The 15,367-nt window shown below is 47.3% G+C and overlaps 1 protein-coding gene across 1 annotated transcript; it reads right to left on the reverse strand.

Moving 5' to 3' along the window:
- Positions 1–4,561: 4,561 nt before the first annotated feature.
- On the reverse strand, positions 4,562–15,367 carry LOC142767725 (uncharacterized). The gene is made up of 2 exons (XM_075869939.1): positions 13,964–15,367; positions 4,562–5,801 (listed from the first exon to the last, which is right to left on the reverse strand). The coding sequence occupies exons 1-2, from the start codon at positions 15,365–15,367 to the stop codon at positions 5,496–5,498; spliced, it is 1,710 nt and encodes a 569-aa protein (XP_075726054.1). The 3' UTR covers positions 4,562–5,495.

Consider the following 15,367-nt stretch of genomic DNA (forward strand, 5'->3'; position numbering starts at 1 on the left):
TTGAAATGCGCTCTGCGTCGTCCGTAGGCAGCCGCCGCAGAGCACAGGCCACGCGCTCGTGTGTTCCCTTTCGTAAAGGACGACAGTGTACAAGCGAGCAAGAAAGTAGATACCGCGAGGGATGCAGCCATCGCACTGTATCTAGAGTACCCCGCCGCGGTGGCCTAATGGCTAATGTACTCGGCTGCTGACCCGCATGTCGCGGGATCAAATCCCAGCCGCGGCGGCTGCATTTCCGATGGAGGTGGAAATGTTATAGGCCCGTGTGCTCATGCATATTTGGGCACACGCTAAAAAACCTCACGTGGTAGATATTTCCGGAGTCCTCCACTACGGTGTTTATCATAATCATATGGTGGTTTTGGAACGTTAAACCCAACATGTAAATTAATCAATCAATGATACGTAGAAATACTGTATATATGCAGTAACCCTAATGGTATCTGCTGCCGCATCCCCCAAGTAGACGTGGCCGCAAACTGCCCGATAGAGAAAACAGCGAGGTTTAAAAACAATGGTTTAAAAAGTAGTGCCACTTTAGGCAACAGCGTATTTCTGTGCAAGCCATTGGTACCGAGGCTACACACTTCGTCGCAGCTCGTGAGGAACACACTTGCCGGCAAGTGTACTTTGCAGCGAGCGACGCAAAACTTTCTCATGTGACAGGGCGGAAATGACACTCGCGGCGAAGCGCACTCGCTCAAAGTGTACACTGTCCTTCTTTATGAAAGGGAACACGCGGACGCGTGGCCTGCGTTCTGCGGTGGCTGCCTACAGCACCATCAAACGGCAAGTGAAAAAAACACGTTCGCTTTTCGCGTCATCTATGGCCAAGCAAAATGACGAGTTATACCCGGTAGACAAGCGCTGCTAGATTACGTTCCCTGATCACTCATGCGGCGAGCGATATCGGGCGATTACTGCAGCTTGCGCCGTGCTCACGAACAACGTTTAATATGTTGGCAGTGGACGTACTTCAGGCGCGAGCAGAGAGAGAGTGCAATCTAGCTAATGAACTGCAATTAGAGTCAGTAACGAAGTTAGGGCACGAGTAATCAATTACACTTTCTGGTGCCGAAACCACGAATTACTGCACCTGATTACGTTGAAAGCACCATGGAACGACTGCAGAAAAAGCAAGCCACTTTTCGATAAGCCATGGACGCGGCGAAATCACCGTACCACCGAGTCAGGGGGGCGGAAACTCCACATACCTCCCATGTATTCACTCTCGGCAGCGGCAGCGCCGCTTTCATCACTGGCGGTTGTCGGGCATCATACTAGAAATAAATAACGAGCAGAAAATTTTTTCATGACGTCACTGATGAGCTTCCTAAACAGAGGGAAAGAATGAAAATTTGAGGGGAGAAGGGTTGCCGTGGAAGGCCTCCTTTCGACTTCGCGTGCAAACGGAATGCGCTCATGCCATCTTTCAGGTCCGCTGGCCGCTTGGGCAATGTGGCCATAAAAGTTTGTTAATCTTTTTTTTTTTAAAGTCTTGTCCGTGTTTTCTGAAGAGGCGAAAATTAAGCTGACTGATTTCTCAGTACGACAAAACTCGATCGAAACCAATGAAAAGCACTTTTTATTGCATGTTTCGTATATAAAAAAACAACAGATACATACATTTGGTGTGAAAATGTCAATATATCAACGCAGCTTTAATTTACAACGGGCATATGGATATAATGGGCAAACGTTAGAGCCAGAGTATTGGAACCAATGCGAAAATTATCCACAATCGCGAGTATAGGACACGCCGTATTTCACTCGACCACGTTTGTTATGACGGCGTGCATAGTTTTCTTACAGGACTTAATTACCACGCGAGGCTGAAGTTCAGAGGCACAGAGAAGCTTGGATCGATCAGAAGTTTTTTTTTTTTTTCAAAAAAGGACGTTGCCGGAAATATTGTTTCGGCAAGTTGATTTGTCTTCGTCAGGGCAACAGCGTTACCTTGCCGAAGAAAAGTTCGCTTAAAGTTTGGCTCCATCGACATTCTCTGTAATAGTTTTTAGAAGCATTTAGTTCATCACGTGTACTCGAGTGACACTTTCAGAAGTGGATACTCACAAATTTCGAAACCGCAGCTACAATAACTTCATGAGCAGGACGCACCCTATCATTACTTTACATAATTTGAACTACACGCCGAAAGTAAAAGAAACTAAAACTATGTAGCCGACCCAACTCAAATTCAAGTTTTTCAATAAACGCATTTCTCCGACAGGAGCTTGGCTGCCTTCTTTACCAATTAGTCAATCGACAGTGCACTTCCGTGAGTCCAGTCAGGCTTGCCGAAAACTGATGTACTCATGCAAAATCAAGACCTGTTCAAATAATGGGTCCAAATTGCTGTGCTCACCCGTTGCCTTTAGGAAACGTTGAACAAGCTTCGCGGAACTAGACATCCCCAGGTTAGCACACCGCAGAGCCACGAAAAAACATGTGTTGCCCGATTAAGCCATCTTCGATGGTGAACTTGTTCGGCGTAGCTCACTGCGGTTTCCGTTCTCTGCCCGCCAAAACTTGCTGTCTTTATCTTTCCCGTAGTTTACACGCCGCCTGAGCACCATCCAACTTTTGATATCACTGAGCGAGGGGTGAGAAGGAGCGGAGGCAAGCGTTACAAAACGCAAGTCAGTCATTTCCCGCGCTTCGCCTTATCTGAAACTCAGGAAATAAGGAATAAAACAGACCTATAAACAAAAGAGAAGTTCTTTACAAGGGTATCAAATCTTTTTTATTTGTAAGAGCTTATGAAAGCCAATGAATGCGAACATTCATATCAACCTCACCCCGTTCAACCGGATCTTATGATGCCCGGCAACCACTACGAGTGTGCATGTTAATTCTTTGAAATTGAGGGCATTTTCTACCCTGCTCGGTCACCCCTGCCAGCCCTGCGGGCTTTCCTGGAGCTTACGGAACCCGCTAAGCCCCAGCACATTTAATTGGGATGCGTCGGCCTCCTGCTCGTGCCAGGACGGATGACCTCGTCTCTCAGTAGCCTGTCTCCTACCCTCCTCACTTTCTTCCTTTCTGTACCTTTTAAGTCCCCTTCCCTCCCTCCCCTGCAAGGTGAACGTGTCCACGATAGAGAAAGAAGCGCATTCTTTCCTGCCCTACTCCAAATAAATAGGCACTTATGGTCGGGCGGATTTTGGGAAATAATGGAGAGAACCGTCAAAGCCAGCGCTTGCCGAGTGCTCGGAAAAATCTGCCTCGACTACAACCACCTCTCTACAGTTCCGACGTCCACAGAGACTAATTTACATTCTGTCTCTTCAGACGCGGGGAAACTTAAGCCCTTGAAAGCTACATATTTCCTGGTCGGCCGCAAACACTCTTGTCACCTCTCCGAGGGACCATGGAAGTGAAATCAACCTCGTATACTCAGATCTGAAGATGGAAGAAGGGCAGTACCCTTGGAAGAAGGACACTGCCCTTGTTGACTCATTCTGGTGACGTTGACGGCTCATATATCTCCGGCAACCGGGTTCTACATGCGTATGCAGTAAGCCACGGAAAGGAGGACCGAATCCTTCACCGTCTAGATGTGGAAGCTGTGCCTTGTTGTGAAAACTTCCCCAGGAGGAGACGGCCGAACAAGCACCTGCAAAATACTTTGGGCACGCAAAAGGGAGCCCATCGATAATGGGACAAAGAAGGGCAGGAATGAGCGCGGGCTCATTTAGGGGGAGGATATTGAGAATTCCGAAGGCCTCTGCGACCCGTCCGCCCGACATACGCCGTCAAAGAAGACAAACGATCGCCGCCCGACTACTCGGGTCGCGAGGTAGAACACTATAGCGAGGGGGCCATCGACCGATCACCAACACAATGCCGACGGGACCGAAGTGGTTGCCCCCGCACCCTTTCGACGGTGCACCTGTGGGATCGGCCCTGGTCTCTCTTCCTCCATGTCCTCCCTTTCTTTCGTTTCCGACCTACTATAGTCTTTGTTTACAATAAGCCAATCTAATCTTGAAAAGAATACCAACTTTCGAGTCGCCTTGCTTTCCAAGTTTTTGCGCGTGCGGCCCAAGCCACCCGGCTTGCTTAGCTAACGCAGAGCGAGAATAAGCCATTCGTTTACCACCTGATAATAAATAAAGTCCGTTAATTACCTACAGAAGGAGATGTACGCGGGCATCGGCTCCACATTAGTTATGACGCATGAGTGACGCAAGCAAACCAGCAACCCCTAGCTCTGGACGCGCGGACTAATGATAGCTGGTGTCAAGATTGGGGGTTCTAGCTCTAAATGCGCGATGGTAGAAATAATCTGCTCTATTGACCAAATCGCTTCTACTTTCGCACTGACGTTTAGATCCAGCGTACGTACCATCGGCATCAAATGAAACGCGAACAGCGGAGCGCGTGGCACAAGCCTTATCAATTGCATAGTGCGTGCCATCGACTATTCATTGGCACAGACAGGCCCGACGCACATCCGGTGTGGCAGCGCTGCGCGATCCCCCTATAGTGCACTATTTCTGCTTGTGTTCCAGGTATGGTATTTGAAAGGAACAAAATAAAAAAAACAGAGGTTAAACTATTGCAGCCGAAGCCGAGTATTGCAGCGCGGTTTTCATCACGGAGTCCATCATCATAGAATTCCTGGCTAATTCTATTTATGGAAGACAAAAGCCGGTTCATAATGCTGGCAATTTCACGCTATTTCACTTCGCGCCGGTAAAGCGAAACAATTTTGGCTCTCTCTTCCGAAGAAACGCTCGGCATTTCCATTAAAAGTGACGCGTTTTCGGGTCGGACTCTGAAAGAAGGGTGCAGGTGAAGCAGCGCTTGCGAACGAGATGCGACGACCGTTTGAAAATCAACCGCAAACCGGTTATATTTCTCTTTTGTTTCATTGTGCCAAGTCACCGATTGCACTGCGACGCTGAATTAAAAGCAAGGAATTGCAAGTGATACGATCAAAAGCGTTTGGTACGCCCACGATGGCCACCATTACCACCACACGAAAACTAGAGCAGAAACAGAGATAACGCACTGTAGGGGGATCGTGCAGTACTGCCAAACTGGATGTGCACGCCTGTCAATGGTGATGACTGGACGGCCAACACTATACTGTTTCTAATGCTTGTAACACGCGCTCCGCTGTTCGGGTTTCATTTAACGCCGATAGTACATGATCATGCGCTCAGCTATTACGATCCGGCATGGTCAACGCTATAGCTATGTGCTGGGTTGCTTCATAGTCGATGGCGAGCCAACATTCACGACCAGCACAACAGCCAGCATTCGGGAAGGACGTTACCAGCCTTCGTCAAAGGTACCTGCTTCCTTGCCAACGAAGAAAATTCTGATCTATAAACGTTTTCTTATTGTTTGTTATATTCAGGCAGAATTGTCTGCAATCAAGGTTGAAAATTCAGTGCACACCTAAAATTTGTCTGAACGTCAAATAAAGTTGTTGTTTTTTAAATAAAGTTGTTTCTCTTTTTGTCTGAACGTCACCATGACGAAGACTATGAAGGCGGCTTGAACTCTCGGTTGAATGGTTTGGCAAGTCCTATGAACGTCGCAGTCGAACAACACTGGAAGCAGGGAGCGTTGCGAAGCAGGACACCTCCGTCCTCAGGATCGTCCTTGCGACGCGTGTACGTGAGACTCCGGTCCACGCCGTTCAAGGACAGGTAATGATAATGGAGAAACCGCAGGCGAGGCAAGGTAGCCGTCAGCGCGAGGAAGCAGGACTCGGCGACTTCGTCAGGATAGGCGACCGTTGACAGCAGGTACAAGTACGATAGGCTGCGGATACTGGAAAGCTTGCCCTGTATTGAAACGATAACGATCGATTTCCCATTAGCACAATTAAGGTTTCATGAAATGCGTAAAGCTAAAAGAGTGGAACGCTCGTCAAATGTCTCACACCTTTTTTTTTCGATCATGTATAGAGCGTGTACAGTGCGATCATATTGACAAGAAAACAAAAGAAAAGCAGACCTTTTCAAGGACGAGAAAATGAACGAAATGCATTGCCGTGCAAATCACATTGTGGCATATAGTAAGCATTATACCAAGCTACGAGGGAAGCCCCGCCGAGGTGTTCTAGTGGGTACCTGCTGATCCGCAGGTCGCGGTATCGCATCCCGGCTGCAGCGGCTACATTTTTGACGAAGGCAGAAATGCTGTACGCCCATGTGCTCAAATTTGGGTGCGCGTTAAAGAACCCCGGGTGGTCTAAATTCCCGGAACCCTCCACTACATTGCGTCTTTCATAATCATATGGTGTTTATGGGACGTTAAACCTCACAAATCAATCAATCAATCATCTACGAGGGAAGAAAACGCAGAATTTACGTTCGTAGGCATTTAGCCACATCACAAAAAACAGGACCACGCCGATAAGTTTCGACACATTAGGCGTGTAGTGGTGCCAGTTGATAAGATATTTGTAGGATGTGTGATATGTTACCAGGCAGTGCACACTATCATCGCACGAATACTTCGGGGGGTAGGTCAAGTAAAAAAAAAAATCCTTCAGCCATGAATGAAGAAAAGTGTCTATTTTGGACGCTCGTTTTCTTTCTTAGACACAACATTAATGAAAACAGACAATAATGCGTGGGAAGGTGTAGAGGATGTTATTAGGAGTAATTTCAACGTAAATGGCAAGGATCTGTTTGGCGTTGCGAAAGTCTGTTGCCTGATTTAGGGGTCAGTGTTGCCAGAATGCCGCTGGATTTGGTGGATAAAGTTGCCCCACTAGCTGTGCCTTTCCCAAGAGGGCTCTGTGTGGTCCGCGTTGCATTCCACGAGTGTTTGTGTGACGTTGGCCGTTTTAATTAACTAAACGAACATAGAACGCGCGTTGCGGAAGCTGGGACGCGTTCTCTCGCTCTGTGTGCAGCTGCGCGATATGCAGGTCGGACTCGATCGTGACCCTCGACCCCTGCAGCTCGCTGGTTCGAGAACGCTTCTGAGAAAAAGGCGTATGCTTTATCTAGCATCATTGTCTGTTAGTTCTCGTTATTGTTGTATCTAACAAAAGAAAAACGAGCCTTTGAATTTTACACTTTCCTTCATTCATAGCGGGGCTCTAGTTTCGGCAGGCTTGATGCCCTTGAGGTAGTATGCGAGGGATTATCAGTCAGCTGCCATCTCGTAATAGGATCACGTACTACGTGACGCCTAACAGGCAGGAAGTGTGTTCTACACTCGCCGCCATGGCAAAAGGTGGCGCTGACTTATGCTCCTATCATCATCATCATCACCACGTAAAGTTACTTTGTATGCTACCTTTGAGTAGCATATACCTAAAGGTAGCATATACAGTAACTCTACTCCCAAGTTTAAATTGCAAATTTATACCCTATAAAAAAGATCGAAGGATAACCGCCCCTGTAGCTCAGTGGTAGAGCATCGAACGCGTTAATCGAAGGTCGCAGGTTCGGTTCCTGCCCACGGCAAGCTATCTTTTCCCCCACTTTTTTTTCTTCACATTTACATTGCAGTTACTTCTAATTATTTCATTTCGCTCGGGAATCGAACAACAGCTACGGGCATTCCACTGGGCCCGCGATGCAGCAGAGAGACTTGGTCTTTCTGTTTCGACGTGGGAGTGGCCCACAACGTGCTAAAGCACGTTCCGAAGGACCAAATAAAGTTAATCCATCCATTCATCCATCCATCAATAAATTGTACCCTAAGGGCCGAAGCATTAGAGAGGGGAGTGGTTAAAAACAGTAATATACAAAAAATAACAATGAACAACAAAAAATATGCGATACAAAAGTATTATACCAAAAAAATCATGAACAACAACAACAACCACAACAACAACGCAATGTTTTCTGTTAGTTTTGATTAATCCCTCAGCAAGTCAAACGCCAGGAAAAGCGTCGGACATAAACGAAAACGGAAATTGCTGCGCGAGGAGAAGGAAGACAGGAAGAAGCATATACTGCGCTCTTTCGTGTCTCCCTTCCCGTTTTCTTTCGGCTTGGGCAGCGAGTCCAGTGTTTTGAGTATGAACCGAGTAGTCTGCAAAGAAGGATTGCTTCAACGAATTTCTGGTTCTGCGGGCGCTTCGCTACGCTTCCTGAAGATGTCACTGGCTGCCATGGGGCTTGCGTGGACGCTTGTCGCACAGTCCATTTTGCACGTCTCGTTTCTGCGCTCTTCCCCGTCTCCCTTCTCGTTTTCCTTCGGCTTGCGCAGCGAGTACAGTTTTCAAGTAAGCTATGACGACGACTGGTCGTAGGGAAACGTCACGTGGAGCTTCACCATTTAATTTTATTCATTGCAAGAAAAAGCAGCGTCGTTTCATTTTTAAGCAGTTTTTGTACATCATCCGTCCTGTTCACCTGACGCCTACTACAACTATACGATGAGACCGGGTAGTCTAAAGCAGCGTCCGACATCTCAGGTCCATCGCGTGTTCACAAAAATATTCAATTGCAAGTTATATGCAAGTGCGGTAGTGTACACGCGAAATTTTTGCCACCTTGTTTGTGAACGTACTTGAATTAACCAACATTACAGATTGAGGGCGTTAAAAAAAAAAGGCAGATCCCACGTATACAGTGGGAATCGATGATATGCGAAGCACGAATGAGGATGGTATCCCGGCTGCGGCGGCTGCATTTCCGATGGAAGCGGATATGTTGTAGGCCCGTGTGCTCAGATTTGGGTGGACGTTAAAAAAAAAACCAGGTGGTCGAAATTTCCGGACCCCTTCACTACGGCGTCTCTCATAATCATATGGTGGTTTCGGGCCGTTAAACCCTACATATCAATCAAATCAACGAATGAGGATGATTGATATGTCACTCTAAAATCAGCGCAATGTTACGAGGTGGACGTAAATGATGCCGTACATGACTTACGTGTGATGATTATCATGTTTGGATGTGTCGTTTACCTTCGTGATCTATTCACGTCACGTGATACCGAATTTAGAATATGTGTAGGTAGCGAAACGGCCACGAGCCCACTATGAGCGTGGTATGTTGTCATGTTCGTACATGACACGCGTGTCAGCGTTATCATGTTTGCACCGGTCTTATACTTTCGTCATCCATTGACGTCACGTAACACCAAATTTGGTATATGTGGAGTTTGCAAAACGGCCGCGAGAAAATAAAGAAGGGCCCATTATACTACTATGCAGCGTTGACGCGCGCGCACGCTTGGCACAGTGACTCTACGTTATATAGCAAAACCCGAGCACTCTATAGTCCGACGCAAGGCGCGACCAGCGTCCGTCGGCGCGGCGTGACGGCAACCGGCGCGAAATGCGACATTTCGCGCCCATGCGTTACCTGGACAACACTGCGTCTCCCTCATCTCTTTCTTTTCGTGACGGAGGGACACCGGAAACGATGCCACGCGCGTGCGTCAAAACAACGCAGCGTGACGCGAGCCTGCGAGTATATGGCAAGACTGGCGCCTGGCGTGGCAACACCGGCGAGACGCGACGAAATGAACGCCGGCGAGCACGCGTACCGCGTCACGTCGAAATGTATTGGCGCCTTGACTGCGGTATGTAGTCATGTTCTCACATGACACGTCTCTCATGATTGTCATGTTTGCGCCAGTCACATATCTTTGTCATCCATTGACGTCACGTAATACAAAATTTGGCATATGTGAAGTTAGCGAAACGGCCGCGAGCGCATCATGAGTGTGGCATGTAGTCATGTTACATGACACACATGTCATGATTATCATGTTTGGATGTGTCATTTACCTATGTCGTCCGTTCGCGTCACGTTATACCGAGTTTGGTACTTGTGAAGCGACCGAAACGGCCGCGAGCGCATCGTGAGCGCAGCATGTAGTTATGCTGTTACATGACACGCATCTCATGTTTATCATGTTTCCACCACTATCATACCTTCGTCATCCATTCACGTCCCGACATACCAAATTTGGTATAAGTGAAGTTAGCGAAACGGCCGCGAGTGCATCACCAGTGTGGCATGTAGTCATGTTGTTACAGGACAGGCATCTCACATTTATGATATTTGTACCTGTCACATACCTTCGTCATCCATTCACGTACCGTAATACCGAATTTGGTATATGTGACGCTAGCGAAACGGCCGCGAGCGCATCACGAGCGTGGCATGTAGTCATGGCGTTACATGACACGCATGTCATGATTTTCATGTTAGGGTCGGTCGTTTGTGTTCGGCATGCAATCATGTCATACCATACCAGCTTTGCAAGATGCTATGTGAACGAAACCACCACAAGAGCTGCACGACGTTGAAATGTAAATCATGACATTTATGACATACATGTCATGCTTTTCATGTTATGACTAGTGAAACATGTTCTGCATACAGTCATGTTATGCTATACCAAGTTTGGTATTGATACCATAATCGAAACGGCCAGGAAAGCTAAAAGTCGTAGACAGCTATATATATATATATATATATATATATATATATATATATATATATATATATATATATATATATATATATATATATATATATATATATATATATATATATAAGTTATAAACTTCGAGAATAGTGCAGTATAGGAAACAAAACAATAAAATATTTATTTAATCCTAACAGTTTCGGCTGGTGGACCAGCCTTCTTCGGAGGATGTAAGTGAAATGATACAAGTTCCCGTAGCAGAGGGTCACCCTCACAGTTTAAAGACCCTCCAAAAAAAAGAGAGAGAAAAAGACAAGCGGGCGAACGAGGTAGCAACAGACAACAAGAAGCAGAAGAAGGAGAGGAACTAGAAAGGAGCGACGGAGAGCCGCCGGAAACGAGCGGGTAATTCTGGCGTTGTTACTTGGTATAGGTAAGACGCGCCGCCAGCGGAAGCGACCAAGAAAAACGGAAAAATGTGGAACATGTTGCTGCTTACTCGCATCCCACACATGGATCGAGTTTAAGTTCACGTGGTTCGGCGGCTGGCCCGTGGCATCGGGCCACACACACACACACACACAAGAAGCATACGACCCGCTCCAGCTTTCGGAATATAATGGCCACGTTGGAAAGCTAATGTGCCCTCTCCCCCTTCCTCTACCTGCCCTCTCTTGCAGAAAAATGTACAACCAGTCATACTGAAAATAAATAAATGGGTATTTTTGTAAAGGATGAAAATATATAAAAATAAATAATACTAAAAAAGTACTCAGAAAGGAAAATAAAGTCTAATAATACTAACACAATCCGTTTGGTTCACGTAGCATCGAATTCGTTAAGTTTCGCTATATTGACCAACTTGCGTGTGTGACTTCACGTATGTATAAATAAATTAATTGAGTAATTCAATTTCTGTGTTTCACGAAACGTCGCGGAGACACGTCAGTCGCCCAGGGCTCTCGTTGATTCCGTGGGTAAGTGATCTGAATTTCTTTATAAAGTATGACTCCCGCTGTTCGCGCTCCCGTGTGTTCTGGAAGCCGGATTGTAGGAGTATGACACTTACGCGTTCGAAAGAGTGACCAGGAAGATTAATGTGTTTGGAGAACGGCAAATTGGGGAGGCCCTTTACGTGTGCCCTGTGGTTGTTGAAACGCAAACGGAACGCGGTTTCCGTGTGTCCAATATATTCCTGTTTGCACACCTCACAGCGAATTTTGTATACCACATTGGCTGAGTCACAGTTAAGGTCGTCTTTAATTTTGTACACATAGTCTGAACAGGAGGCTTCGGCCGTATCTGTGGTCACCATGTGTGTGCACACCCTGCAGCGAGGTTTCCCGCACGGTCTACAGCCCTGATGGTGGTCGGATTTGTGTGTTTTCGCCTTGACCAGTAAGTCTCTCAGGTTTTTATTTCTTCGGTAAACCACCTTGGGCGGAGTCTGAAAAATGGCAGAGAGGCGACTACTCTGTTTAAGTATGTTGAAGTGGCGGTTTAGTATAGAATTCACCCGAGGGGCGGCGAACACGTATTCGCAGAGGAGTGTTCACTTTCTGGATGTCACTGTATCACTCAGTGGCACCACCATATCTACTTCCCTGTATAAAAAACCAACAGACCGCCAACAGTATCTGCATTTCCATAGCAGTCACCCCCATCACTGCAAAACAGGTGTTCCTTACTCTCAAGCCCACAGATACAGAAGAATTTGCTCTGAAATCACGCAATTTGACACCCACGCACAGGAATTGAGAACAGCATTCTTGCGTCAAAAGTACCCCGAAAAAATAATTGACAATGCAATTGAGCGCGCTCGCTCTTTGGACCGAGAATCAACAATGGTAGAAAAAGGTGGGAATAAAGATGATATAACTTCAGGGGCAAATTTAATCCTCACATACTGCGCCGCCGCCCCTCGGGTGAATTCTATACTAAACCGCCACTTCAACATACTTAAACAGAGTAGTCGCCTCTCTGCCATTTTTCAGACTCCGCCCAAGGTGGTTTACCGAAGAAATAAAAACCTGAGAGACTTACTGGTCAAGGCGAAAACACACAAATCCGACCACCATCAGGGCTGTAGACCGTGCGGGAAACCTCGCTGCAGGGTGTGCACACACATGGTGACCACAGATACGGCCGAAGCCTCCTGTTCAGACTATGTGTACAAAATTAAAGACGACCTTAACTGTGACTCAGCCAATGTGGTATACAAAATTCGCTGTGAGGTGTGCAAACAGGAATATATTGGACACACGGAAACCGCGTTCCGTTTGCGTTTCAACAACCACAGGGCACACGTAAAGGGCCTCCCCAATTTGCCGTTCTCCAAACACATTAATCTTCCTGGTCACTCTTTCGAACGCGTAAGTGTCATACTCCTACAATCCGGCTTCCAGAACACACGGGAGCGCGAACAGCGGGAGTCATACTTTATAAAGAAATTCAGATCACTTACCCACGGAATCAACGAGAGCCCTGGGCGACTGACGTGTCTCCGCGACGTTTCGTGAAACACAGAAATTGAATTACTCAATTAATTTATTTATACATACGTGAAGTCACACACGCAAGTTGGTCAATATAGCGAAACTTAACGAATTCGATGCTACGTGAACCAAACGGATTGTGTTAGTATTATTAGACTTTATTTTCCTTTCTGAGTACTTTTTTAGTATTATTTATTTTTATATATTTTCATCCTTTACAAAAATACCCATTTATTTATTTTCAGTATGACTGGTTGTACATTTTTCTGCAAGAGAGGGCAGGTAGAGGAAGGGGGAGAGGGCACATTAGCTTTCCAACGTGGCCATTATATTCCGAAAGCTGGAGCGGGTCGTATGCTTCTTGTGTGTGTGTGTGTGTGTGGCCCGATGCCACGGGCCAGCCGCCGAACCACGTGAACTTAAACTCGATCCATGTGTGGGATGCGAGTAAGCAGCAACATGTTCCACATTTTTCCGTTTTTCTTGGTCGCTTCCGCTGGCGGCGCGTCTTACCTATACCAAGTAACAACGCCAGAATTACCCGCTCGTTTCCGGCGGCTCTCCGTCGCTCCTTTCTAGTTCCTCTCCTTCTTCTGCTTCTTGTTGTCTGTTGCTACCTCGTTCGCCCGCTTGTCTTTTTCTCTCTCTTTTTTTTGGAGGGTCTTTAAACTGTGAGGGTGACCCTCTGCTACGGGAACTTGTATCATTTCACTTACATCCTCCGAAGAAGGCTGGTCCACCAGCCGAAACTGTTAGGATTAAATAAATATTTTATTGTTTTGTTTCCTATACTGCACTATTCTCGAAGTTTATAACTTTTATTACGGTAGCCGGAAGAAACTCTCATCATCTATTTCATCTATATATATATATATATATATATATATATATATATATATATATATATATATATATATATATATATATATATATATATAGATAGATAGATAGATAGATAGATAGATAGATAGATAGATAGATAGATAGATAGATAGATAGATAGATAGATAGATAGATAGATAGATAGATAGATACGGTCAAAGTTGCCGAAGTTCGCTAAGAAATGCCTCGCATTTTATAACACAAAAATAGAAACTCACCACCAAAGAAGGGTCGCGAATTTGTAGACATTCGTGCCGAAGGACGAGGCAGATGGTCGAGCGTGTTTCGGAGAGGACCTTAGCCAGATGCGTGTAGTGCTCGTTCGACGCGTCGGCGCAGCCGGACAGTCGCACCGTCGTGGTCGGGCCGCAGCACCCGATGAAGTGCAGCCCCACAGGGAACCTGACGCCGCACAGGGTGAGCCGACGGAGCCGCATACGAAAGCCGGCCGTGCCTCCGGGAACCCTGGTCGGCGCATCAGGGTCCAGGGGGACGTCTGCTTCACAGCCGGGACAGCGGACCACACCACGCTTCTCGTAGCGGACGTCCAGTTCCTCAAAGTATGGACAGCGTTGAGCCAGAAGGCGCAGCGCCGACAGGCGACGCAGACCGCAAGGGGTCGCTGAGAGCGACTGCAGGTGCCGTAGCTTCGCCAGCGCAGCATCCTGAAGCAGTTCTTTCACGTCGAGGTCGGCACCAAAATGAAAAGAGCTGATGTTGAGCTCTAGGAGGTAGCTGAATGTATGGGTGAAGAAAAAGAGAAGGCTGTCGCGGTACGCCAGGCCCGCCTGCGGGTAAACGAGGCTCGAAGCGTCTTCCGGGAGCAACACAAAACATACGCGATACAACCACGACCAGTCGTTTCTACTGAAAGCCACTCGCATCATTTCAGGGGCGAGGTTTCCGCGTTTGGTGTGAACGGCAACCATGGTCGCCTGATTCGGCATGCAGCGCGGCTTGCCCCAGTCCTCCGCCAGGTCGTGGAACGCGAAGACGGACATAAAGCCGCTCGGCTGGCGGCGTTCGACGTTGGCGCACACAGAGATGCAGTTGAACAACTTCAGTGGCGAGGAGAGCCGTTGACAGTACGGCGGCTGTTCGGAGGTGAACCTGAATTTCTCCAGAGGTGTTGCTTTCTCGTAGAGGGCCTTGCATGCGACGAGGGCGTTCTGGAAGCTGCCACGCAGGAAGTGCACGTGAAGATAGTTCAGGTTCACGCTCTCTCGCAGAATCTTGGCTAAAAGTTGGAAACTCGCGTCGTAGGCCATCTCGACGTAGATGCTTTGCAGGTCGGGAAGAATGTACCGGTTCACCCACACGTCCTTGTCGGGATACTCGCCCACCTCCTCGTCCGTCTCGCACACGAGGGTGAGCTCTAGTTGCGTAAGGTGCCGCATGTGCCCCATTATCAGCGTCACCAGGGCACCCGGTCGGATTGAGCAGCTTAGGCACAAAAGTGAATTCGTGAACTCGCATTTCTTGATGATGGCAATCACTTCTTCGGTCTCGAGATGAATGCAGTTCGTTAGGTCCAGTGTTTTCACGTCCAATGGCGTCTGGAATTTTGCGATCTCTTCTACCAGGCTGGCGATACCTTGGTCGGGGGCCAGACGAGCGCACAT

This window comes from Rhipicephalus microplus, chromosome 7 (assembly GCF_043290135.1).
Source record: "Rhipicephalus microplus isolate Deutch F79 chromosome 7, USDA_Rmic, whole genome shotgun sequence".
In the NCBI taxonomy this organism is placed as follows: Eukaryota; Metazoa; Arthropoda; class Arachnida; order Ixodida; family Ixodidae; genus Rhipicephalus; species Rhipicephalus microplus.